Source organism: Pectinophora gossypiella, chromosome 20, assembly GCF_024362695.1.
Source record: "Pectinophora gossypiella chromosome 20, ilPecGoss1.1, whole genome shotgun sequence".
Taxonomy (NCBI): domain Eukaryota; kingdom Metazoa; phylum Arthropoda; class Insecta; order Lepidoptera; family Gelechiidae; genus Pectinophora; species Pectinophora gossypiella.
Window position 1 is genome coordinate 7,852,935 of NC_065423.1, and position 27,662 is coordinate 7,880,596.

General features: G+C 40.1%; 2 protein-coding genes across 5 annotated transcripts in view; both read left to right on the forward strand.

The window, feature by feature from the left end:
• Window positions 1–57: 57 nt before the first annotated feature.
• LOC126376396 (protein phosphatase 1B) lies at window positions 58–10,532 on the forward strand. Its single transcript, XM_050023722.1, has 5 exons — window positions 58–502; window positions 1,530–1,664; window positions 2,281–2,590; window positions 4,374–4,547; window positions 5,396–10,532. Exons 1-5 carry the CDS (start codon window positions 199–201, stop codon window positions 6,933–6,935), a joined length of 2,463 nt encoding a protein of 820 aa, XP_049879679.1. The 5' UTR covers window positions 58–198; the 3' UTR covers window positions 6,936–10,532.
• Window positions 10,533–11,140: 608 nt separating this feature from the next.
• The window catches only part of LOC126375973 (uncharacterized), a 70,969-nt gene continuing 54,447 nt past the window's right edge, over window positions 11,141–27,662 (forward strand). For all 4 annotated transcript variants that reach the window (XM_050023073.1, XM_050023077.1, XM_050023076.1 and 1 more), the window contains exons 1-2: window positions 11,141–11,185; window positions 23,943–24,075. The gene's annotated coding sequence lies outside the window, so the exon portion shown is untranslated. The remainder of the gene's footprint in view (window positions 11,186–23,942; window positions 24,076–27,662) is intronic.

Genomic DNA, 27,662 nt, shown 5'->3' on the forward strand with positions numbered 1-27,662 from the left:
ACGTAATTCATATAGTCATCTCTTTCTATCTTACGGTGAAACCCGTAAGCAGTGGGGCACGCGTCGTGATCAATATGTCCACGTGACCCATCGTCAAGTCGCGACACTCGCGTAATTGCAAATGCAAAATGTCCAGAAACGCTGTGTTACAATGAAATCATAAATATTTTTGGTTTATTCATAGTGTTATAGTTAAAAATGCCTGCGTCAATTGGTGTTAACTTGCGTGTGACGGGCCATTGTAGCCAAGGCGGGAGAAAGTATATGGAAGATTTGTTTTCCGTTGCGTATCAACAAACGGAAGATGAGAGGGATTTGGAGTACGCTTTCTTCGGGATTTACGATGGGCACGGCGGTAGCGAGGCTGCTGCCTTTGCCAAGGAGCACTTGATGGACTCAATTGTGAAGCAGCGTCAGTTTTGGTCGGACAACGATGAGGATGTGCTGAAAGCAATCAGAAATGGTTACATGTTGACCCACTTGAACATGTGGAAAGAATTAGGTAAACATCTTAATTTCTATAAATATGCAGTAATGATGTTTCTGCAAAATTGAAGCTCCTCATTTCAAGGGGAATAAGAAGTGATTGTGTGAATTTGCCTGACCTTGTTCTATCTCATTATTTTTTCTCGAGTAGTTTGACATTGAGCCGACAAAAGACTCCGAAATGGTCATTGGCTGCATAGTCTGTTTGTCTATATTGGTTAGATAATAATGCAATACAAAATTGAGATATTTTGGGTCACTTTTCGGGTATCCTACTTTGGTCAAGTGAAAGCAGTTTTACCAGTTTCAGCCTTTTATGCTGCCAGTTTCCTCTTACGAAAAAATGTATATAAGGTCACATTGTGAAATACAGTTTTCTCCAAGTATTTAGATATACACATATGTTAATATGTTGTGAACACAATACACATTTCCATAAAGTTATAGGTTGTTTTGGATTAATAATATTTTATTACTAATAAGACAATTACACATATTTTTTATCATAATAGGTATCTTATTGGATGTCTGTGATTTAAAATCCTCTTAGATTTGAAGATTAGGTATTCTTTATTTGACATCACAATACTGAAATAAAACAAATAATTTGCTTTCTACTGTCTTGTTATTATGTAAATAACTAAGTTTTGTTATTGAAACTGTAATATTGCAAAACAATTTTGTAATTTTGTCTATTTTAAAAATGCTCTAGACTGCCATATATTTAAATACATACATACGCCCGTAATCCCTAATGGGGTGGGCAGAGCCACAAGTAATCAAAGACAACTTGCAGCCACTGTTGATACGAAGTCCAAAGATGGATATGATGAACCTTATGGTGATAAGGGATCAGCCTATCGCCCATAACATTAGTCCATCATGTTAGAGGACACAATCCCTCAATCTCTAATTAAACTAATCTCAAATCTCTAATCTCGTTAATCTCTATTTAAATACACAGTTTAAATTTTAAAAATGTTTTTGAAAAAAAAAACTGGAAGCTTGTAATCCACTGTCAAACAAAATTTGTTTGTTTACAGAAAAATGGCCGAAGACAGTGACAGGTCTACCCAGTACCGCTGGTACCACTGCAAGTGTGGCGTTCATCCGACGTGGGAAGATATACATTGGCCATGTCGGAGACTCCGCCATAGTGCTTGGCTACCAAAAGGAAGGTCTGTATCTTTAGTAAATTATTATAATTAACTAATTCAAGACTTTACTGAAACATATTTTGATGTTTTTTATAATATAAACTGTTTTGATACTTGACTAGAAAATACCATCAGAATAGTCATAACTATATATTTTTGCACATAACATAAACCTATGTATGTTCCACTACTGGGCACAGGCCTACCCTCATCAACTGGAGCAGGTATGGAGCATACTCCACCTTGCTGCTACTATGCAGGTTGGTGGAGTTATTATATTTGTACTTTAATTAGATTATAAAGTATGTGTATGTCAGCCATCATCAAACAGCTTTATGAAGAAGGGGAACAGAGTTACACAGTGGGAGAGATTCATGTCTAGCAGTGTATTAACATAAAATAAAATGTAGATAGATATTGCATGAAGACAGATTTAGCTTTCTAGAATATTCCATAACAATCATGATTTATTCATGAATGCAGATTAAAGAACAAGTTGTCCCTAAATTAAGTACTTCTAAAATGTAAATGTTTGCTACATGGAAAAATGTGACTGGTACCTTTTTAAGGAATACCAATTTGTATTGAACAGTAACCATTGATTTATCAATAGATTTACAGATGTACTATCTTTCAGGTTCCGAAGAATGGGCAGCCAAACCACTCACATCAGATCACAAGCCTGAATCAACGGCAGAAATTGAACGTATTCAGCGTTGTGGAGGCAAAGTGGTCTCAAAAGCTGGTGTTCCACGAGTTGTGTGGAATCGGCCTCGTCTCGGACACAAAGGGCCAATTAAGAAGAACACTTTGATGGATGAGATCCCATTCCTGGCGGTTGCAAGGTCACTGGGAGATCTATGGAGTTATAACCCCCAGAATGATGAGTTTATTGTCAGTCCTGACCCAGATGTTGGTGTGTTAACAATAGACCCAACTAAATTCCGGTAAGTTCTGGTTTAAATTTAATTTTTTCATTTAAATCTTTTAATTTCACAGTTGGCTCCACCATTGTTCTCGGTGATACGGCTCACCAACTATCACGTTGATCTAACAGAAAGCTCGGCGAGACATGGGTACTTAGTTCATCATATGTACCTCTGACTACCCCTATTGGTATATAGTCGTTGGCTTACGTGTTCTTGTGTAATTTAATCTTAAATATCCTCAATTCTTTCAGGTAGATTATCTATATATAATCTATATCCAAATATCAAGCGTCAATTATTTTTATTATATGTCTCTGCCATTAGATTATATTTTTGAATAATGATGTACCCCAAGAAATGAGAAAATAGGTAATTCTCACGTTAAATCTGAACAGCGCCATCTATATTTTTTATTTGGGGAATGTAGCTATTCAAATTCCCTCATTACTGTACTCTATATGTGGACTTTTCAAGTTGAGTCAATCCTAGTGTTACGTATTTTGGCAACTTTGTTATTTGATTACAACAGTCAAAATTCTATTATCCCATACTAATAGCCACAGCATAGTCAGTTATAAAAGATAATATTAATTCTGTATAATATATTTAAATCCCATATTGAAATAAATGAAACCTTTACATATTCAAAAAACTGGTTATTCTTGTACATAATATTAAGCAGTTGTATACTTTAAAGTCCACTTTAGTTCCAGTTTGAAAGTAAAACAAAATGTCCCACTGACAATATTAAAATATGGTACAGGAAAACATTATGAGGAAACTCTCTGTAGTCTATGACACATTTGAGGGGATATTGTAAGGTATATTTGCAATACCAAACAGGGAAATTGTGGGGCTAAGAGAATCAAATAAAGAATAATAGTTTAGTGTATTGTTTGTACGAAATTCTGTCCTTTCTGTGATGGCTTGCTGTGTATACTCTTCTGGATTCGAGACTAAATCTAAACCTGGTATAAGTTATGCCGTTGTTGTGTTCTCTACGATCTGTATGTGTACCTCAATAGTATGAATACTAAATATTGTAGAACAGATGTACTGATTCGTATAGGTACCGACCTAGATCTAATACTCAATACTCACTTATTGCATTCCATGTAGTACAATAGGGTATTACATAGGCATAAGAACTAAAGCATGGATCCTGGTGGGCACAGCAATGTTGAAGGGAAGAGAGGAATTATGTATAAAACTTATCATTCATAAATTAATTTACTGTGTAATAGCTCTCTTTAATTAGCATTGTTTTTTAGACTTTTTTTTCCCTTTTTTTATTAGTTTTAGTTTCCCTCCCTTTTTTGTAATTTGAGTAGGGGCTGTAGAGTCCACTGTAGAGTATTTTACTTACTCTATTTCGAAATGGAGTAACTAGATGTTGCTGTCTGTATTAGCTTGCATATGAAAATTAGTGTCATCTAGTGACGGCGTTTCGCATCATTGACAACACTTTGTCAGTGCAAATGCTTGCCACGGGCGCTTTATTAGCGCGCGTTTTAGTGCCAACGTTTGCAGTATGGGGATGACCCTCTGTTTTACATAATTTATTAGTTATGTCTTTTTCGCACTAGACTTTTAACAACTAATGTTGTTAAAAGCCATGTAGTAACTAATATATGTATACTCTTCTTCTATCATGTGGGTTATGAGGTGTATTATCAACCTCATCTACCCTTGTCTCAGGGTTATTATTGAGCCACCAAAGGTCCCTGACATAACTCATATAACGACTAATATAAAATATGGATTATTAATAATTATAATAATCAGTATTTCTTCATTACAGGTGTCTAATATTCGGTACGGACGGTCTGTGGAACATGATATCTCCTGAAGGCGCAGTCAGCTTGGTGCAAGCCACAGAGCGTCACAACGAAGCGGCGCTGGTTGGAGGCGGCAGCACACAACCGAGAGACTGGCTCAACCCCTCCAAGAGCCTTGTGGACCATGCTTTAGAGAGGTGGGTTGGAGTATAAGCCAGTTTGCAAATAGTCAAATCAGTTACTTTTTACTAAACGTCAAAACACGAAATTACTATGAAATTTGTATGAAAAAGCACAGGCTTATTATTACGTTTGCCTTGATTAAAATATTAGAATTTCATAATTTATCTTGAACCTACTATACGACCCTATTACTTGTATTGCTAAATAGTAAATGCTATAGGAGACACAATGTTACTCTAAAGAATAATAATATCTTCTACGATTGTGAGTTGGGCTTAAACAGACTATAATGATTCTAAAGAGTAGGTAACATTTTGCTCGAGCATCATTAATGACCCAAAGCTTCTTCCTTTCTAATACTTGTTCTAAAGATGGTAGTTTTGCATCACAACTTAGTTGTATACTTTGTGATAGATTACTTGAGAGGGGGATTACTGACAGAACCATAGAGCCGTTTATAACCCACCTTAGCCTTTCTTCCAACTCTACCATGAGACACATTTGCTTCACACAAATTGCTCTTCATACTCTCATCCATAGTAAAATAGGTTCACACTGGTGACTTTTTCGATCCATGGCTGGTTCTCACTGAAGTTAAATAACTGTTTGTTAACATTTATTACAACTTAGTTATTTTAATAATTCAATTTTAAGGTTATTAATTACTCAAAGCAGGTAAAGTAACGAAATGATCGCATGTAAGTAGGTTATTCCCCTTCTTTTGTAACAGTAGGATTCGGTGCATCACTATTCTAAACTAAAGCCACTCTTCGTAAACCCGTTTATTGGTACAGGTCTCTGGTTTTATTATTAGGTTTAGTTTGATCATGTAATAAGTTATTAACTTTTTTAATATTTTCAGATGGTCAAATACTCGTATGCGAGCTGACAACACGTCTGTGGTGACCCTGATGCTGGACCCGCCGGGCCCGCCGCGCGCCACCGTGCTGCGGTCCCGCACCACGCAGCGGCCGCAGCAGCCGGCCGGCGCCGCCGCGCCTGCAGCGCCCGGGGGGGCCGCCCCCGCCGGCGCCGACCACAAGCCCAACCCCCCGGCCGACGCCGAGCACCGCCCCGTCCCGCAGAACGGCCTAACCATCATGACTCGCTACTCCGATGTCGACAAGCCCGCCGCATCCGCCGACGTTCCCGACAAGACCCCACTGCCCCCCTGCGACACCATCAACGGGCGCTTCTCCGTCGCCCCGCAAGAGAAGAAGGAACACGAGAACGAGGACAACGAGACGATGACCAACTACGGCAACCCGGCCGAGTCCTACTTCATGGCGCGACTCCTCAACAGGTCTCGCGTCGTCAACACGCTCTCGGAGGTGTACGACGAGATCGTCAACGGGAAAACGTCGAGGACCGAGACGGAGGCGCGCGAGACGTCACCGCTCGCGACCGCCGTGCCCGAGGCCGGCGACGCCGAGCCCCACGCGGCGCCCGACAAGGAGACCGCCGTCGAGGCGGCCGGCAGGACGGTCGCCGACGCGGACCACCCCGACAGGGACGACGGGGGCATACAGATCAACGAGGTGTCGTCGAGTTCCCCGACGGAGGGCCCGCCCCGGCCGCGCGGCCGCCGCCCCAAGGCCGAGTCCAAGCGCGAGGTGCCCGCGCCCCACGACCGCGTGCTGCGCTCGCACCAGGACGCCGAGCCGCCGCCGCCGCCGCGGCCGCACACCCGCCAGACGGCCGGGCGGGGCCGCGCCGCGCCGCCGCCGCCCGCGGCCGCGCTGGAGCGCGTGGTGATCCTGTCGCGGCGCGCGGCCGCCGCGCCCGCCGAGCCGCTGGTGCGCGTGGAGCGGCCCACCGTGCGCCGCGCCGCGCCGCCGCCGCCCGCCGAGCCGGCGCTGGCGCCCGCCAGCCCCGAGCGCGCGCGCGCCACGCGCTCGTCGGCCGCCGCGCCGGCGCCGGCCGCGGGCCGCGCGGCGCCCAGCGCGCGCGCGGGAAACTGTGCGCGCGCCCCGGGAGCGGCGCGGCGGCCGGCCCCGGCGGCGCGGCGCGAGCCCGGCAGCCGCGGCTCGAAGGAGAACCTCGGGGCCGCGCGCCGCCGGGCCCGCGCGCGCGCCGCGCCCGGCGCGGGCCCGCGGCCGCGCCGCGCCGGTAGCGAGCCCGAGGTGCACTCCACAACGCTGGACGCGCCCGCCTGCCGCGTGGCGCCGCCGCCGCCGCCGCCGCCCGAGCGGCCGCGCGCGCTGCGCTCGCGCAACGACGCGGAGGCGCCGCCCCTGGCCGGCGGCAAGCGCGGCCGCGAGGACGCGGCGCCGGCGCCGACGGCCAAGGCCCCGAAGCTGGCGGCCGAGCGCTGCGCCCGCGCCCTGGGCAAGCGCGCCTCGGGCCCGTGGGCGCCGGCGCTCGCGCTGCGCAACCGTTTGCGCAAGAGACTCGCCAAGTAGCGATCGCTTCTAGTTTAGTGTAAAATTATGGTTACCTGTGAGTGTGCGGGGATAACGGTGCCTTCTAGTACTGCCAAAGTACTTTTTGACGTTTCATATTCTATTCCGCGAGCCGCGCCCGGCCTCGATATGTACGAGATCCAAAGATGACTGCGTTGTATACGGTTGAATTTCTGTTGTTGTTTATTTTTATCTCATTGCTGGACTCTAGTTGTAGTGACTCCGGTTTGGTTTCGTGACTCGTATCGTTAGGTATTCTCCACTCCGATAGACTCTATCGTATTCCGTGTATGATGTACGCTATATACAGGTATGCACGGCCGTACAGGACCCTCGGTCACAGTTGACGGTAAACAATAGTACAAAGGAGTATATTGAATATATTAAACGTAAGGTTAACTTGTGGACCAGCGGATTGAATTAGCCCAGATAGATATTTATTTTTATCTATATATTTATAGCTATCAAAATATTGCATTTAACTGTAGGCAGATTATGGGAATTTGATTTTCAGAGGCTACATTATAACATTCAGAGGAATATTCTTATAGCTGTGACCTGACATGTCACTCGGGGCTGACATTTGGAGATCTGGTCGAGATGTAAATTATACTTGTACATTATACCAAGAGTGCTTTTATCAAATAATATAAATTAAGAGTGCTAATCGTAAATTAAAATTTACACAAATTACTTTCGCGTGATTGTTTGAACTTAACAAAATCGCGTGGTTTTTTTTATATTGCAATTCGTTTTTTGAATATGTGCAAAATCGTACTTTTTCTATGCAATTATAGATGTTACTTATCAGAGTTATTCTTTTCGGAAAAGAATTATGTTTAGTACTTCCTCTAAAGTTTTATAAAATAGTTAAAGGAAATTTATACCTACATTTTTATATCGGATATACCACGGCTACATAAATACACTCTTAGTTGTCATCTGAAACATATCTGCTCATTTATAAATATTGTTAAATGTGAGCTAGAGCTATAATAGTTACTTGTCACAAGCACTGAAAAAGACAATTATATTATAGTGCATATTTAATGTGTCCATCTACCCTATATCAAGGTGAATTGGATGAAAAATCGATTGGGAAGATATCAAGTTATCACAACTTAAATAAACGTTGAAGTTTTCTACATAAGCCTAGAAATATAAATGTCACATTGTTGTATTTTACAGACCATCAGACTAATCGTATGAAGCGGAAGTTCTGCGTGATGTAATTATCAACAGTCTAAATCATAACTTTCTTTGGAGGGAAATCACAATTTTCAATCATCATTATTGACTCTTGTCAGTTGGTCTTCGATTTGCTGTTCAACTTATCCGCACAATTTCAATTTCGTGCGATATTAAAGGTCTATCAGACTCGTAATATAATGGCCCCGATTCCTGCAGACACCTACTAATTTTACTTTAAGTTATACCTGTCATTTTCTTATCCGCCGAAAAGGAAAAGGACGGATGATTGACAGCTCTTAATTTTAGGAAGAATGAGTAAATGAATGAATAACCCGGGCGAATCAAAAAGGTATCTCGGTGGTATGCAAACCGTTTGACGTGTGCTGTCAACTGAATTCTGTCGGGCTATTAGCCAACGCAATTTTTATAGGGTTTTAGATTTGTGCTTCAAATTGGCGTGTGTTCCATAACTTTTATGCTTGTCGATTACCCATCCCTTTCCTTTTCGGCGGATAAGAAAATGACAGGTATAACTTAAAATAAAATTAGATGGTGTTTACAGGAATTAGCACCACTATGAGACCTATTTCTAGGCAGTACTAACTACCCCAATTCGATTGTTCATCCATTTCCACCGTTTCCAACTAGCCTTAAACTATGTTAAACATTTATGAGAATAATTGTGATGACGAAACCATTGATATTTTAAAACCAAAAAGGTTTTTGTGTTACTTCAAATTTGTTGTTCTGTATAAATAACGTTTTAATATTATGAAAAACACACCACGGATGGAACATATGTGCCTAAGAATGGACTGGAAATAATATGTTGTATTTATTTTACAGTCCTTGTATGTAGTAAAATTCCACCTTCTGATAATCAATTTGTCTTAATGTGCTCTCCTGTGTACAACACACTGTTGAATAAATAAATAGATAAAGATTAGTGGCAATATAAACTTAATTTTGACTACCAAGTCACAAATGTTAATGTTTTTCAATATTGTAAGTTATCATTGTTTAAAATCAATTACTCCTAGGTATAAAATGAAAATTCGGAATTGTTTAGCGTATTTTTTGTGCAATAAAAATGTAATTGATAATTGTATAAAGTGTTAGCAAATGTTTTAAGGTGGCCATCCGTGGGACAACTGGAGTAAAACCTATTTGTAATAACAATGTGCCTCAAACGTTACCGATCTAACAACAAACATAGTAAGGTGTTCTTTGATAAATGAAATATGTATTTTTATTAAGAGAAAATAAATTTTATGCTGTAATTTAGATGTAAAAGAGAATTTTAATATAATTTGTTAAGCTTATTATGTAAAGAATTGATATAATTTAACGAGTCTGTCGCTTATACCTTTTAGGGCTCGAATTTCTACTTAAAATGTATTTCGGTTAATTATTTCTTCCAGTGAAGTTGTGTTTATGACCACGCGGTACATATTACACTGATTATTCTATTTGAATACATTTTTGTTTAAGTTGAAGTATGTTTCTGATAGTCCTTTGTATCTTTAAACTTGAACACACAACACTGCGAATCTTAGTATCGATCATTTATAACATAACATAAATAGCCTAATAAGTGCCACTGCTGGGCACAGACCTCCCCTCATTCATCAGAGGGAATAGGTATGTGGAGCGTACTTCACCACGCTGCTCCACTGCGGGTTGGTGGAGGTGATTTTTGCGGCTAGTAGCTGACGTCATTTTACTTGTATCTTTAAACTTTCTAAATGACACTTCCGAGAAAATAATTTAAACCCTTACAGTAAATAATTTAAAACCTTTTCAGTTGACAGGGCCAATAATGTTTGATGTAAGTGACAGATCTGTTAGATATTGTAAAACAAATCCCTTGGATAGGAAAACACCATGATTTTGTAGCTCAATTAGATAGAGCGTTGCTAAAAACATTATTCTGTTCGTCGTTTGTCTGTGAACTGAACAATAAAAGATATAAAACCTATTGAAGAGGTGATTTTTTAAAAATAAATACTTTTATAACAATTTCCTTGAAAAATATTTTTAATCTACTGATATTTAAGTTGTAAACTATAAAAATAACGCTATTTAGTAGAGTACGTGTCACGAAAGAAGTCCCGCGGATTTCCATGGAACTAAATGACAAATCATAATAATTCTATTCAGATACTGCGACGCTAACGCCGCGACCGCGGGACTTCTTTCATGGCGCGGACTCTATGTGGTGTTTCCCTATCCAGGGGTAAAACTGGGTGAACTGCCTTGAAGGAATATAAATACGGTGGTTATGGCAACAATTGCTAAAGGTTGAGAATTTGAGAAGCTAAAACAAATATTAACTATAATATTAAAGTAAAAGGATTATTGTAGATTTTATTTTTTGATTTAAATAAAGTTTGTATGAAATAGAAATGTTGTTTATCTGTCTTGGTGCGTATCTAACTGGGGTGTAAACTATTAGCGACAGAGGTCAAATGACTAAGTAATATTCAGAGATTGCGGGATTCGAACCTTTGACCTATAATCTAAGTCTGCGTTCCCTAAACCATCGCCATTTTATAAAAGCTGAAATTTATATCTGCGCATAGTTCACAGTCGTAGTTTGAGTGTTTGTAAAATAACGTAGGTCTAAGGTCCTCTGGCTCTTGGTCTATTAAAAAACCCAACAACAACGCAAAAGCGTGTGTGCTACCACTGAACCAGGAATAAATTAAAATGTATAAACTTTGTTTTATGGTTTTTTTTATTGCCTACTCGCGCTCTTATTGTAAGTATTTTCGCAATGGACCGACACTGCGCGCGCGGCAAAGCTCTCCCTAACTTTATATTTGTACAGGTAAACTTTTACACCACGGGCGAGTGAATGCGGAAGTTATCGCATGCATCCCTAGCATGAATGGCATCCAACCCGCCCCGTTTGAGTCACCACCTGCTGTTCACTCACTGTTCCCGGCACCCTACTATCTCAAATCGGCTAGGTTATACCGCGTCTAGCGTCCAGAGTATTATTTCCAGTTACGCCACGACAGTAGTTGGAGCGAACGTCGTCCGTGTTTACTTAACCGGTGATTTTTATCTACATTTCGTGTTTTTTTTGTCGTTTTTAGTGGATTTCGATAGTGTTTTTTTGTAGCCAAGTGTCGGGTTCGCGCGCTTTTGTGTGATTTTGTAACGGTTTTTGTGTGAAAAACGCGGGAATAGCGACTAATGTTGGGTTATCGATCGGTCGGCTACTGCAGTGCAGTGCAGATAAGCGTGTTGTTTACGTCCGTCGTCTGCTTTCTATAATAGCATTTATTTTTACTATGTTACCTATATCTCTAGGGATATTGTATGAACATGGATGTAGAGTGCCTGTTTAAGTGTAGGTATTTTCTATCAACTGTATTTTTTCATCTCATGTCGTATGTATAAATAAAAAGAAGCTAATAATATTGGATTGTGTAGCTCGTAAATCAAAAAGCGTTACTTACCTAGTAATAGAACAAAAAAAAATAAGCAAAGGTTTTAAATTCGGAAAAAAAAGGAAATAAGATTCTTTAAAACTTATGCCTATATATTTTTGTAAAACTGTTTTAGATTTTGACACGTAGGTACATCAAAGGATAAAAATCCTCATATCAAGAACCGGATCCAATGGTTTGTTTGCCGAATTCACATTCTTCCAATCCAACTAAGTAGATCTACCAGTTTTTGCTCAGCTATTATATTATTACACAGATGTTATTATTTGGCAATTTATCTACTACTTACCTAGTCGTGTTGGCCTACCGTTTATCATAATTATTATAGGTATCTACATGTTCTATTTTTTGCGGAGATTATGATTGTTCTTGAACGTAAAGTTCTATAAACGTTGGTGTTTTAAACTGGCGCTTATCAAGCGCTGTTGTTTGAAAGGATACCGAGATCGAAAACGGTTAAATTGCTCCAAAACAAATAAATCTCTATTGCTAAGTAAACACACCAACTGGATTGTTTCCGTGGCACTACTTTGCCAAAGAATTAACAGTTTTCTTTTAGTTTTATGTATGTATTTTTATGTCCTAATACTTAAGTATATGCGAACCTAAAGCCTCGTTTATAATTCCCATTGGCCTACCAGAGTTCTGATATATTTTCCTACTGTACTTACTTATCTATCGCACGTTAAGCCGTTGGTTCCGGGCTACTAAAATATATCCACGAACCCGCAGAGGAGCAGCGTGGTGATGTATGCTGCATACCTACTCTGTATACTTACTGTTGATTGAGGAGAGCGGAGGGGCCTGTGTCTGTCCAGCAGTAGTTATATATCGGTAACTTCATCCATATTATAATGATAAGAAACATTTCCTTGATGCATAATGTACTTAGATCCTATCCACAATCCTATCTCTCCAGGCGATACTCCGCGTCTACAATACAGAGATACAGTTATCCCCATACTGTACTTATAATAAGTACCCATTATATTTGCCCACAAACTTTCGATTTCCCTCAAAACCTGCAACCGAAACCGAATATACCTACCTACTCTGCATAATCGTGGAGTCTCTAAGTCATGGTTCGCTGGCCGCTACGCTGCCAACCCTGCACGGGCCGATTATCCCGCACAAAAGCCGGACTATGTTTACCATTGTCGTATTTACGTCATAGCACAGTTTTTGTCCAATTCTATGGTATACCTACACCAACAGAATAGTGATAATAAGGTCGACTTTTCATCCTAAATCCTTAGCGGAAAGTTGGTTCCAGCGTGACCGTTGTTTCCCGTTCCGTTGGGAAACTTTTTGTGACGCTGATTCCATGTTATACATAGATGCATAAACCTTGAGCGCTAAGTGTGGACAGAATCAACCCAGGATCCCTAGGCGGGGGTTATCCGAAGTTAGCTTGCAACCATTTTTCATACGACATCCTAAGATGGATAATTATCATGGCTCATAATAATGTATATGACCTGACCAGTATTGGGCTGGCTTTCCCTTCGCGGGTTGGAAGTTCAAACAGGTAGTCGCGTCTGTAAAAAACCGGATCTTTTCAATCTTCAGTTTAAGTAAATAGTAGGCCTACTGTGAAAACGGGATAACGCTAGGGAAGTGATAAAAAATTATATCATGTCCGGGGTATAGGAAAGCCACGTCAAGAGTCTTTTGCTGATTACAATCTCCAATAATTGAGTTGGCTCCTAGCCATGTCGCTTCGATCAGGCTGCGGCGGCGTGGCGCGCCCTATCGGTTGTATACTCTGGTGATTTTACTCATGTCTCTAGTAATACCGTCTTTGTATTTTCTGATATAAATAGTTGCCATTTACTGCATTTAGTAAACCCGATACCGACCCCACCGGCGTGGTGGACGATTTCCCTCATTCAATGCTTATCGTTATCAACCCACTAGGATCGATTAATTCTCTGAAATATTGTCCTCTCGCCCACCTGGGCACCCTCAGGCCTGTTGTCTTAAATTTTGTTCCGGGTGAGAGACCTCAGCGCTTCCCACTTGTCCGGCCATTTGTGGCTTCTTTATCTATCGTTTGGGTTGTAAGGTGGATTACCAACCCCATCAACCCTGGTGTCGGGGTTACTATTGAACCGCCAAAGACCCCTGACATAGCCCATGTAACGACTACTAACTTGCATCAGTAAGTAGTAACCGGGACCAACGGCTTAACGTGCCTTCCGAAGCACGGATCATCTTACTTTCGGACAATCGGGTGATCGTGTAATAAGACCATGGTAACATGATCATTAACTAACATACGGATACCTGGATATACATAAAGCTGCCTCAGGTACATGCTCTATAAATAAAACAACCATTGAAATAATAAATAATAAGTATATTGGTTACTTACTCTAAATTTCCAAAACGCACGCGTGCTCAAACACAAGTGTACACGTGTTCAAAATGGTACGTCTGCCTTCGATGCGTGCTCGAATCAAAAGAACCCCAATGAAAGACAAACACGCCTTTTTATACCCTTTCTCCTAGTGTTGCCATATGAAGGCAACACAAATTCGCACAAAATTACAGAAAACCTAACATTCGACCATCCTGACGTCGTGCATGTCCTCATGCACGTAGACAAAACGTCCAATGTTCAAACCTAACATTCGGCGGGCCAAGTGATTCCACACTCATCGAGAACAGTTACAAAGCTTCACTTAAAATCTAAAAGTACAACGACATATAATCACATTTACGGGGTGAAACATCAGCTCTTCTTTCTAATCATAATATAAAGCTATTCAAGTTGTCAATAGTTCGCAAACCCTTCCTTCTCACGAACCATTGCAAAGCAATTGAGTGTGAACCTTCTTTCTCACACTTGTAATTATCGTATACAAACCTTCCTTCTTATATACGATAATTAAAATAATCATAATATAAAGCTACTCAAGTTGTCAATAGTTCGCAAACCCTTCCTTCTCACGAACTATTGCAAAGCAATTGAGTGTGAACCTTCTTTCTCACACTTGTAACTATCGTATACAAACCTTTCCTTCTTATATACGACAATTAAAATAATCATAATATTACAAAGCTATTCAAGTTGGCAATAGTTCGCAAACCTTTCTTTCTCACGAACTATTGCAAAGCAATTGAGTGTGAACCTTCTTTCTCACACTTGTAACTATCGTATACAAACCCTTCCTTCTTATATACGATAATTAAAATAATCATAATATTATGAAGCTATTCAAGTTGGCAATAGTTCGCAAACCCTTCTTTCTCACGAACTATTGCAAAGCAATTGAGTGTGAACCTTCTTTCTCACACTTGTAACTATCGTATACAAACCCTTCCTTCTTATATACGATAATTAAAATAATCATAATATTATGAAGCTATTCAAGTTGGCAATAGTTCGCAAACCCTTCTTTCTCACGAACTATTGCAAAGCAATTGAGTGTGAACCTTCTTTCTCACACTTGTAACTATCGTATACAAACCTTTCCTTCTTATATACGACAATTAAAATAATCATAATATTACAAAGCTATTCAAGTTGGCAATAGTTCGCAAACCTTTCTTTCTCACGAACTATTGCAAAGCAATTGAGTGTGAACCTTCTTTCTCACACTTGTAACTATCGTATACAAACCCTTCCTTCTTATATACGATAATTAAAATAATCATAATATTATGAAGCTATTCAAGTTGGCAATAGTTCGCAAACCCTTCTTTCTCACGAACTATTGCAAAGCAATTGAGTGTGAACCTTCTTTCTCACACTTGTAACTATCGTATACAAACCCTTCCTTCTTATATACGATAATTAAAATAATCATAATATTATGAAGCTATTCAAGTTGGCAATAGTTCGCAAACCCTTCTTTCTCACGAACTATTGCAAAGCAATTGAGTGTGAACCTTCTTTCTCACACTTGTAACTATCGTATACAAACCCTTCCTTCTTATATACGATAATTAAAATAATCATAATATTATAAAGCTATTCAAGTTGGCAATAGTTCGCAAACCCTTCTTTCTCACGAACTATTGCAAAGCAATTGAGTGTGAACCTTCTTTCTCACACTTGTAACTATCGTATACAAACCCTTCCTTCTTATATACGATAATTAAAATAATTGTGAACCCTCCTCACAAAATTGAAAGTCACCTTAACTAAATAGCTATGAGCCCTCCTTCTCAAGCTATTACTAAATACACATCTTACAGTTTCATCCAACAAACAGTACCTCTACTTACTTTCTTTTGATTATATATAATAATGACACAATCAGTCATCTTCATCACTACTTTCTTTATCATCATTAACGTGAATCCAGGGTGACATTCGATTTGTTAAATGAAGTAGTCATCAATCCCAACAAATTCAATCTTAAAAATATGTTTATTCAGTAGGTAACATTGTTACACTTTGAATCGTCAATTTTTACATCTTTAAGGGATTCCCGAACTGACAATAAAGTATAATTTTGCGTTTCGCATACTATTTCGTTCAACATAGGATTAATTTCCGCATCCATCTGAAGTCCAAACATTACCTTACCTCAGTCCGTCCCGTTGTCTTCCGACGGGTGTTGTTCATGCCCCATTGGACTCTACCTATCTTGTCATCCCAGACGTTCTTGTCAAAATTAAGATTTTGCGCAGTTAACGACCCTAACATCGTGCGATTACACTGCTCTACTTGTCCATTGGACCTAGGACTTGCAACTGCGTTCAACACGTGTCTAATACCTTTATCCGAGCAAAACGTTTGAACACGTACGATGTGAAGAAAGTACCGCGGTCGCTAATAATTCGATCTGGGTTTCTGAACGTATAGAAAATATCTTCTAATTCTCGCGTTGTTGTAACTGTTTTTGGTATTTCTGACTGGCCTGATAAATTTAAATTTCGTAAAGGCATCTACGACTACCAATAGGTAAGAGTTTTCCTCTCTTTGATCGCACAAAAAGGTCCAAGGTGATTGATGTACAGGGTGTGAAAAGGCACCTCGACTTTTCGTTTACGTGGAATAGGCCCTCATTTGAATTCGTTTTCTGTTATGTACTTTAACCCATCTGCATCAATATCAGTGGTAAGAAATTCCCGAATGCGACCCAGTTCACTATCACCTAATTGAAGAGTCTACAACCTGTCCCCCTCATTGATTGACATAACCGTCGGGTAAAGACCAGCGTCAATTTCCATTGAACTAAGATCCTCAATTGGGTTCCGAAATAGAAGGTCCACGTGCGACATTTTCGTGCCAGCACGATATTCAAAAAGCAAAAAACAGCCACCAGCGGGCAATACGTCTAACCAAATCGCGTTTGGAAAGCATGGAGCGCAACGCACTACAATCGGTCATGATTTTGAAATTCTGACCCAGAAGATAAACCCGAAACTTTTGAGCGAACTTACTATAGCAAGAGTCTCAAGTTTATAAACCTTTTCTCTTCTGGAGATGTCTGGCGACTATAGTACGCTACGGGATGGTAGGTGTCGTTTCCATTACGTCGCTGCATCAATATTCCACTGACGCCCACTTCACTGGCGTCAGTGTGCAACTGTGTTTCGGCGGTCGGGTCGTAAATGGCTAAGATTGGCCTATCTATCAGACTACTCTTGAGATCAACAAATGCGGCTTCTTGTTCCTCAGTCCAACACCATTCCACATCCTTCTTGAGCAAATTATTCAACGGATGTGATAAAGACGCGTAATTCCTTATAAATTTTCCGAAAATATCCTACTAGTCCCAGAAATTGGCGGACGGAATGTGGACTGGTGGGACGAGGAACATCAAACACTGACTGTGTCTTTTTATCAGCCGGCCGCACCCCAGCAGCGCTAATATCATAACCCAAATAGTTAATAATTCTGCTGTAAGAAATTACATTTTGCCAAATTCAGAGTTAGGCTTGCCTTTTCTATCAACTGTAAAGCCCTTTCTTACCTATCCAAACACTCTTCTACATCCTTTTCGTAAGTTAATACGTCATCGATGTAAGCAGTAGCTTCTGAGAACCTAGCGGAAACCAATACCTTATTCATCAGCCTTTGAAATACAGCTGGTTCGTTAGCCAACCCAAACGGCATACGATTAAATTCATATTGGTCGTCTGGGGTGATAAAGGAAGTTAAGGGTTTCGATTCTTCTGCAATAGGCACCTGGTAGTATCCAGATGCCAGATCCAAAGTTATAAAGTAGGCCTGCCCCACTAATCGAGCAATCTCGTCTTCAATCACTGCCATCAGGTACCTTATCTTAACTGTCATTCAATTCAGAAACCTATAATCAACACAGAGCCTTTGTTTACCGTCCTTCTTACGAACCAACATAATTGGACTCGCATATTCCGATACAATTTCTCGTACAATCCCCGCATTCATCATCTCACCAACCATTTCTCTTACTTGTTGTCGTTCCTTGTGCGACAATATGTAAGGCCGGTAAACCACAGGACGCTCAATATTCAATTCAATTTTCATTTCAGTCATATTTGTACATCCCAACCCCTCTAATGATTGCGCGAAGCAATGCTTGTATTCGTTCAAAATGTTAAAATAGACGTCGTTTATGTGGCTCTTCAAGCGTTTTTGCTAAAGTTAACATCTTTATGCTCTATACCTAAATGCTCGCCAACGAGGTCTGTGGGTGATGTACAAATATGACTGACAATCTGAACTCTATTTCATCTACCTATAATATCACCTTCATCAATATAACAAAAGCTGACAATGGGGTAATATGAACAAAGAGCTGACCTTCCTCTACTTTGTATAACCCGCCGGCTATCGTGAATTCTCGTTTTGGCTTCCCCACGACTCTTCCGCCAAGCCTAACATATCAATTAATCACAACATCAGTACGAGCTCTGATAATCGCCTCTCCACTCAATCTTGCGCATGAAGCGGAGACGACCTTTACATTCGCAGTATCACCACTACCACCGTTAGCAAAAGGGAATTCATCATCATAATAAAACCTCAATTCGTTGGCATTCTTGAATACCAGCACCTGCTTCTGTTCGGTGAAGGACTGTCCTACTAATATCGGACAATTGAGCAGATTACTGTCAACCACGTGACACAAAACATCCGCACTAACACCGTCGATGCATAAATTAACCTGTGTCCTGCCCATGGACAAAATAAAATCACTACCAAAACTTTTAGTGGAGTCGGGGGTTGATCACAAGTCTACCCCAAAATCAGTGTCGTTGTTTGTTTTATGAGCGAAACTTCGCTACCGAAATCTATAAACGATATCATAGAGGTGTCATTTACCCTAACTGTATTGAAATATTTTGAGCCCGACTTAGAGGTAAGTATGCGCATGATTTTAGGAATGTTACCTAGATTATCACGGTTTTCAAAAAAAAGGGACTCTGCAAGTTTCCATTTTATGACCGAACCTACGACATCCTGTACATTGGACCAGAGGTTTGGGGCATTTAAGATACGGGTAACCTTTTTCCCTACAGTTAAAACAAAATAATTTGTAACTTGAATTTTTTTTTGACTGATTTATCCCTATTGTCATTATTACTTCCCGCTGTGGATTCAGTCGACTACTTTGTTTTATTAAAATGAAAGCGATCGGGCGGCGGTTGGTTCTCCTTATTACTCATCAGAAAATGGAGTTGATCAGGCTGCGTACATCGTAACGCTTATCGCTGGATCTAATTGTCTTGTCACTTAATCCGTGGATAATGCAGTCCACGGCTCGTTTCACTTCGATGTCACACCGGTTCACGATGGCTAATTCTTCATAATAATAAACCTCTAGCGGTTCACCAAACCTACTCTTTCGCCTAAGCGTATCCTCCAGGGATTGGCCATAATCATGTTCAAAAGGAAATGCGTCTAACCACTTTTGCTGCCATTCTGCCCAGCTGTACAAAATAGAATTGAAGCTTTCATACCAAACTTTGGCCAACTCCTGCAGTTTCTGCATTGCGAAGTGGATAACGGTTGTTCTCATCCCATCCGTAAACAGTGGCACACTCATTAACTTTCTTTAACCAAGTATCAATCTTTTGACTTTTCGATGAGGGTCCAAATTCGGGTAACATGGTTCATAATACTACTGGAAGGATGTGATGTGGCGACTGCTGTCGGATTAGGTTAAGATCTTAAGTTAACTAATGATTCAACAATATTAAGAACATCTTTAGATGAAAATGTAGGGCTATCTGACCTTTCTATTCCCTTAGCTGCCGACGAACGTCGCACCTCCTGCCCTTCGCTGCGACGTCGTTGGCTGTGTCGCTCGTTGTGCCGATGCGTGAAGCGACGTCTCTCTCCGGCTGCACTCCCGGCTCTCTCTCCGGCTGTGCTCCCGGCTTGTATCGGCTCGGCTCGGCTGCGCTCCCGGCTTGTATCGGCTCAGCTCGGCTCGGCTCGGCTCGGCTCGTCTCGGCTCGTCAGTCGTCTTCGTGGAACGATCTCGTCTTCAAGAGGCATAATCTGGAACTCGAAAACATTGGAACATGTAAATATTCTTCAGATAACCCTATATGTATATATTTATACAGATATATTTCCAAAGTAAAATATCTCAAAAACGGTGTATCCTGACTAACACATATGGATACGATCCCACTTCTGAAATGTAATAAGACCATGGTAACATGATCATTAACTAACATACGGATACCTGGATATACATAAAGCTGCCTCAGGTACATGCTCTATAAATAAAACAACCATTGAAATAATAAATAATAAGTATATTGGTTACTTACTCTAAATTTCCAAAACGCACGCGTGCTCAAACACAAGTGTACACGTGTTCAAAATGGTACGTCTGCCTTCGATGCGTGCTCGAATCAAAAGAACCCCAATGAAAGACAAACACGCCTTTTTATACCCTTTCTCCTAGTGTTGCCATATGAAGGCAACACAAATTCGCACAAAATTACAGAAAACCTAACAATCGGACTGTAATGTCCTAACCAAACTAGGGATCACAAAGTGATTTTCGTGATATGTCCCCACCGGGATTTGAACCCGGGACCTCCGGATCGTGAGCCCAACGCTCAACCACTGGACCATGAAGGCCGTTGGACGTTTGCCATTTGTGGCAAATCTATAAGTCACGTCAAAAAAAACTGTATTTAGTAAATAGTAGGTATATGTTGTATTTAGTTTCCAAAGAGAAACTAAGAACTAATTAACACGTACAAATTACGCAATAGAGAGTGGTGGATATAATTGAGAGCGTAAAACTTGGCTTCTGGCAAATAAACGTCGTATTATGCCACTTACACGGCATTTTATGTGCCTTTCTCTTAGATACCACCTCATTACCGCATTACAGAGGTAATTTTGAATTATAAAGTAATTATAGGAGCCTATTTGTAGGTAACTAGAGGGTTTGTAGAAAACTTATTTACTAATTTAGGTGTTGTACGGCATTTTAAATGCAAATGTATGAAGATTACAGCTTTGTTGTTATCGGCCGCTGTATACTTACCGGGTGTAAGTAGACTAGTTTCCAACTAGTCAAATCAGTTACTGTTTACTAAACCTCAAAACACGAACATATTATATACGAGATACATAAGTCTCACTATATACGTCTCACTGCTGAGCACAGATCCCTCAATCAACCGGAAGGGTTGTGGAGCATACTCCACCACGCTGATCCACTGCGGGAGCAAAACACGAAATTACTATGAAAATTGTATGAAAAAACTCACTGTGACGTCATAGACAAACGTGACAAAATGTCGAACTTTTCTTGATTAAATTTTTTAAACTATATGTATGTAGGCCGGTCATAGGATGGGTGACCAAAAAAAAAGTTTGCATCTCGAACTCTTCCGTGCTTCGGAAGGCACGTTAAGCCGTTGGTCCCGGCTGCATTAGCAGTCGTTAATAACCATCAATCCGCACTGGGCCCGCGTGATGGTTTAAGGTCCGATCTCCCTATCCATCCATAGGGAAGGCCCGTGCCCCAGCAGTGGGGACGTTAATGGGCTGATGATGATGATGTAAGTAAATAAAAAAAGAAAATGATTTTCGTTAGTTTTAGATCTGTCTTTATTTAGTAAAATCAGAATTTCATAATTTATCATGATCCTAGTACACGACCCAATCCCATTACTTACTTATAATTTATAATACTTACTTTAAGTGGACAGGTTGGTACTCGGATATATGGATAGAATTACTACGGCTTCTGTCTTTACTTTACACTTCGTTTCACCAACCCTGTGGTTGTGGTTTCGCCTAGCACTATTACAAAGAATAATCATCATCATCTCCCTAACATTATCCCGTTTTTCACAGGGTCCGCTTACCTAAACATGAATATTTGACAGGTCCGGTTTACCGGGGTCCGGGGTCTCTATTGTGAGAGGGTATGTGAGAAGAGTACTTAAATACAAACTAAGTTCTACAAACATGATGATAGATAGATAGAACGTTTATTTGCATGAACACAGTACAATGGTCTTAATAAGTAATATGTATGTCCTTAGTGTATTCAGCCTGCTTGCAGGCGTGCAAATATGATGGGTACTTTATTTAAAAAAAATGACCACCTAATATATGATAAGTTAGGTTCAACAGCCACAACTACAAGTGGAACACGCGTGCCCCGAAAAAGATAGTTCATAATCTCAGAATAATCCAGTTTATTTGAATACTTGAAGTACTTATATTTGATTGATTGAGTGAATCCTGTCAAAGACCCTATGAATAAACCTGCGTTAATCTGAGACAATGTATAACTCTAGGAAAATATATGATGATGATTGAATAATGTCTAATTTGTATAGGTTCCGCATCAGTATTATTGTGGACTATTTTGCGTCGCTGCTCTTCAGCATTCTAAGAGAGAACTAAAATTGACTTTCAAGAAAGTGGATCCCAACGATCAAATTCAAAGTTGAAAATAAAAACAGTTTTGATTTGATTTTAATTCGTTATCAAACTGCAAGCTCAAGTTAGCAAGTAAGCCACACTACCTCAACCTGTGCCTCGCGAAAGTTAGATGGTCGTTTTTGTTTCACTACATAACCCGCGGTTTCTTTGTTGACGCTCATTACGTTAGGCTGGCCATCGATTTGGGTGTCTTGTGGACTTTTAAATTAGCTTTTTTTATCGACTTAATGTTATTGGAAGATGATAAGTAGTCTCGAATATGTAAGTAATAGACTTCTATGTTATCCACTTGCTCTTCATTAAAGTTTTACTATTCTACTAGTTAGGTAGGTACATAATATATGTTTTTTTTTTGTGAAATACATAGTCCACATCACATGTTTACTAGTTTGGCTACATTTTTATTTAATTTACTTCCTACATGTTTAGCAGAAAAACGAATATTTCTAATTGATACAAAACTTATAAAACAAATCATATGAAGAGTTGCAATTATTTTGTTATCATTTAAATTACAAAGTTGAGGAAATGTCCTATAAGCTCACTAAATCATGTTGATTGTGCAATAGAAATCATTGCAATTCTGGTGTCTGGCGCGTGCGCAGTCAGAGCTCGATCAGAGGACAGCCGGTGCGTTTACCTAACTATCTATTTATCTAGACTGTACATCTATCGGTATCCACTTTTTGTGAGTTTGTTTTAGATTTTTTAAACGTATTTCACAAGTGACGTGTTTCGTGTTTCCCTCTTCCCCCTTCTGGGATGCAGGCGTGATGCTCAGTTGTGTTGTGTTTCATAAGTCTATACAATATTTGCTGATATCTGTTATATATAATAATAGGTACTTACATTATATTATTATTAAGTTATTAGCGGGATGTGTTGTTTTAAAAGATGTCTTCAACTGTATTTCGTAGTTATGTTAACGGGTCTTTTTCAACAAATTCAATGTAATGTACAGTCGTCTAGATATTAAAAGAGCAAAAAAAAAAAATTTACTACTTATTTACGTAAAGTAGAATAGAGTTTTGGTTTCTTGGTGATACTCTTTTATCTATTTATGATGAATATGTCTAACATCTATTCTTTGTTACTGGTGTCTACATCAATGTTATTATGTAAGACATTGTTAATTCAGTCTGCGTTGTAGGTATAGTGAGTTGAGAATCTTCAATCTTCTTCGTAATTCTATTACTTACTTTGAAACAATCCAAGCTTTTCAGTCACTCACTCGACGTATTTACGTTTACTGTTCTTATAAATGTAGCATTATTATTACTCACTTCAATATTTATAATGATTTCTTCTATTTCCAGACTTTGATGGTTAATTGTCTTAGATTTTATTCCTTGATGGTTTTGTGCAAGTTAGGGCGCTCGTTCGAAATTTCACTTTCGCGCTTAAAGTAGCTTATTCGTTCAAAAACCGATACTTAAATGTTATTAATTCATTAGGTCCAATATTTTTACTTCCTTTTCGTGTTTTCAGGCTGTGTATGCACATTTAGTGTAAGAAGTGATCAAGTGACTTATTCCAAAGACTGCCTGTGATATTTAAGTGATGGACTTTTATAAGTGTAGTGATATTTTTGGAATGCTGATGGAATTTATTGCAATCATGGGTGAGTGGAATATTTTTCGTAATTTTTTATTTAAGTAAGTACTTAATTAATATGGTATTAGTCTAAACTATACCTACTTTATATCCCCTCCCTCCGGTTGATTGAGGGCAGGCTTATGCCCAGTCGTGGGACTTACCGCTACAGGCTGCCTACTTTATATTTCTATATGGTTTTCCCAAATATTTTTTCTGACATTTGGGTACATCGGTTTAAAGTGTTTAGCTTTTTACACTGTAACCATACTTAACTGTCAACCAAAGACTCCGCGTCACGAAAGAAGTCCCGCGGATATTAATAGAATTAATTGACAAGTCATAGAAATTCTGTGAAGATACTGCGATAAATTCTATACCTTCTCACACCTTATTTTTTCTTTTTTGCGTCTTCTTTCGCAGACCATATAGTTCTTTAATAGTTCTTTAGTTAGTTGTTTAGTTGGTTTTAATAGTTCTTTCTATTACCATAGATCTTAGAGTAGACAAATTCGACATTTCTCTCCGTCAGCGACTTATTTCGGATTCCTTATATTCGAGGTTCAGTAAGATCTATTCTGAACCGCCGTGCGTGTATGAAACGATTGATGAATGTGGAGGAAGCAAGAGAAGTAGGTAGGTATGTCAGGATCGGAGCAAATGGAATTCCATAGTCTCTGCTTACCCCGGTGGGAAATAGGCGTGAGGTTATGTATGTATGTATGTATGTTATATTCGACATGGTTAGAGCTCCCATCCATGGTTGGGCATAGGCCCAACCTTTAAAATACGCTGTGTATTAACGCCGTGTAACGCCTTTAAAATAGGCCGTGTGCTCCATAGCACACGCACGCGTAGACGACGCGCAGATTACGCGCGTATACGCGATTCGATCGCAGCCTTGTAACCTTAGTCCTTGTCCAGATGACGCGATTTACACGCGTTGTCATACCACAGAGTACTTAACATCGTACGGATACAGACAACATCTCCAAGCATGCGGAATCTATAAAGTAATCAAATTACTCTGTGGTATGAAAACGCGAGTAAATCGCGTCTTCTGAACAAGGTCTAAGCACACGGGGTGATCGGGAACTGCGCGTCTACTGCGCTTATAGGTACGCGCAGATACAGCGATACAGACGCGCTGTAGTCGCTCGTAGGCCTGTTTCTACTCACCACTAAAAACCAGCCCAATACAGTTTTGGTCACATAAGTCCGAAAATGTGTTTCTTCACCGCTGAGCATGTGATAATCATTTATGACCCAAATATGAATTCAAAAACCAATTCATCATTGGTTTAGGCCTGTGCTGGATTCAAACCAGCCACCTCAAAGTGAGAGGCAAGCGTTCCGCCAACTGGGCTACCACGGCTCGGAGGCCATAACATAACAAATCAAATCAACAAACAAATACACAGCCACGGTGGGTGTGTAGACCGGGCTATGAAGGACGTTGAGTTACATTGTTGACTCACTGTCTGCCTTCAGCCTGCTTTGAATGTCCCGAGCAGCATTTTGGATGCCGGTATTCTGGTACATTGAAGCGATATTACTAAATGAGGCTTCTACAAACCGCGGTTCGAACTTGGGTGTTGTCTTGTTATGGGGTTAAAAACTGAAGTCCGACAAACTATTATCCGACAAGATTAAACTTCGGCAATATGAAAATCCGACACTTCTTTAGATTAGCCCTGTCGTCGCTTTTGGCAGCTCAATATTATAAGAACCTATACTATATATTGATGAAGGCGATTGATCTCATAACCCACACAAGAAAAGAAGAAGAAGAGAAACTCTCATAGCTTACTAATATGTTCCGCCAAGTAGTGATGTTTGCTGCACACAGAATCAGCTAAAGCTGTATAAAGCGGTATAATTTCTAACACATTGGCCCATAATATGGGCGATGGGTTGGCCATGTACCACCTTCATATATAGCGTTGTCCCGTTTTCACAGGGTCCACTTACCTAATCCGAATATTTGACAATCTGACCTTCTAACCCGCGAAGGGAAACAGGTTAGGTCAAATAAGTAACTCCGAAATCCGCATTTTTCGGGAATGGGGTTTCCTCACCTTTATCTGTAAGTACCTGTTCATTATACGTACATATCCATCATAGGAATTCGTATCAAAATTGACTGCAAGTTATCTTCTGATTGCTTGTGGCTCTGTCCACCCCAATACGAATAAGCGCGTCAGTTTAAGTTCGTATGTACTATTTCATAGATATCAATCAAACATAACCTGTTCTGGACACCAGAATAGCAGTGAGCGAGGCGTGAAGCCCACGTGCGCGACTGACCCGAATCCTGCGCAGGCGCAGTGCGCACCCGCCGACGCACAGCCAGCGGCTTTCCACTGCCGTGACTTGCGCTCGTTCAATCGTATTTATTATTAATCATAAATATACTTGGCATACCGACATAACTCCCGTTAATAATGTAAAGAAGAATTGCAATATTGAACTTGAAGTCCTAAGATATAAAGTATATGGTGAACTATAACGACACATACGGTGCGATGTTGGCCTAACAGAAAGCTCGGTGAAGCGTGGATACTTAGTTCATCTTGTGTTAGATGTAACTACCTCTAGGTTGTGAGCTTATGTTATGTGTGATGTTGTTGGGGTGATGCAACTCAACGCTCCTGTTTTTTTAGTAAAATAAGGTAAAACGGCTTAACGGCCGAAAGAACTTATCTCATTCAGATCGCATCGAAGCTTTACAGAGCGTACCTCGGACACTCCATACAAAAATCTCATTCTTACCATGTGCCGCCTAACGCGTGAGTGGGAGCGAGACACAGTCCGCGTGCTCTCTCCCTTACTCCTTAGCGGCTTGCGGCTATTTAAGAACCAGAGGGGGTGAGACCGACTCCCGATGCGTAGTGCGGATCAGAGAGTTGCCGAAGCTGACGTAGTAGTATTCTTTATTTTATGTAAGTCTACTAGCTTTTTACGTTATGAAAATTCAAAATTTCTTTATTGCACAAAAACATAGGTATAGGACATGTAGAAACGAATAAAATAAGCACAATACGCGGCCTTATTGCTAAACAGCAATTTCTGTTAGGCAACCTCAGGGTGAAATAACTTTATGTATTGGAGGGCGGGAATTCAAGTAAGTACTTACCTAACGTACAGAACCGCCACATTCTGCCCATCCAGCGACTATGGTGTCTTTGGTTCTTCTTCACAAAAAAAACTCTACAATTGTTTGTCCATCCTGCAACAATGACGGTTAATGTTTTATAATATTATGACAATGGTTTGAACAGTCAATCAATCATTCCATTAGCTCAATAATGAAGCTATTCAGCTTGTACGTGGGATGTGCTTTTTGCCAACACTCGCTTGACAAATTATCGCCGGAACCAGTTCAAGAGTAACCGCATATTTGGGAGATATTGATATTTATTTAGGTACTTATAAGTAGTTAGATTTAGAAAGGAAAAAACGGTTTTTATACCTAACTACCTATACTCATATCACTCATAGATATATGCGTCATACACGGGTTTTTAATGTACAATCGAAGAGCAGAAGTGCAGTCACTGAGCCCAGCGAATTATTTGTAAACAGTGGTGTAATTAGTCTTTATAACCATATCAT

What these genes read in the sequence shown, in the direction of transcription:
- LOC126376396 (XM_050023722.1), top strand. Translation starts at nt 199, where the DNA reads ATGCCTGCGTCAATTGGTGTTAACTTGCGTGTGACGGGCCATTGTAGC. An exon ending in GCTTGGCTACCAAAAGGAAG is followed by an intron (nt 1,665 to 2,280) that starts GTCTGTATCTTT and finishes ACTATCTTTCAG; the next exon opens with GTTCCGAAGAATGGGCAGCC. An exon ending in GTGGACCATGCTTTAGAGAG is followed by an intron (nt 4,548 to 5,395) that starts GTGGGTTGGAGT and finishes TAATATTTTCAG; the next exon opens with ATGGTCAAATACTCGTATGC.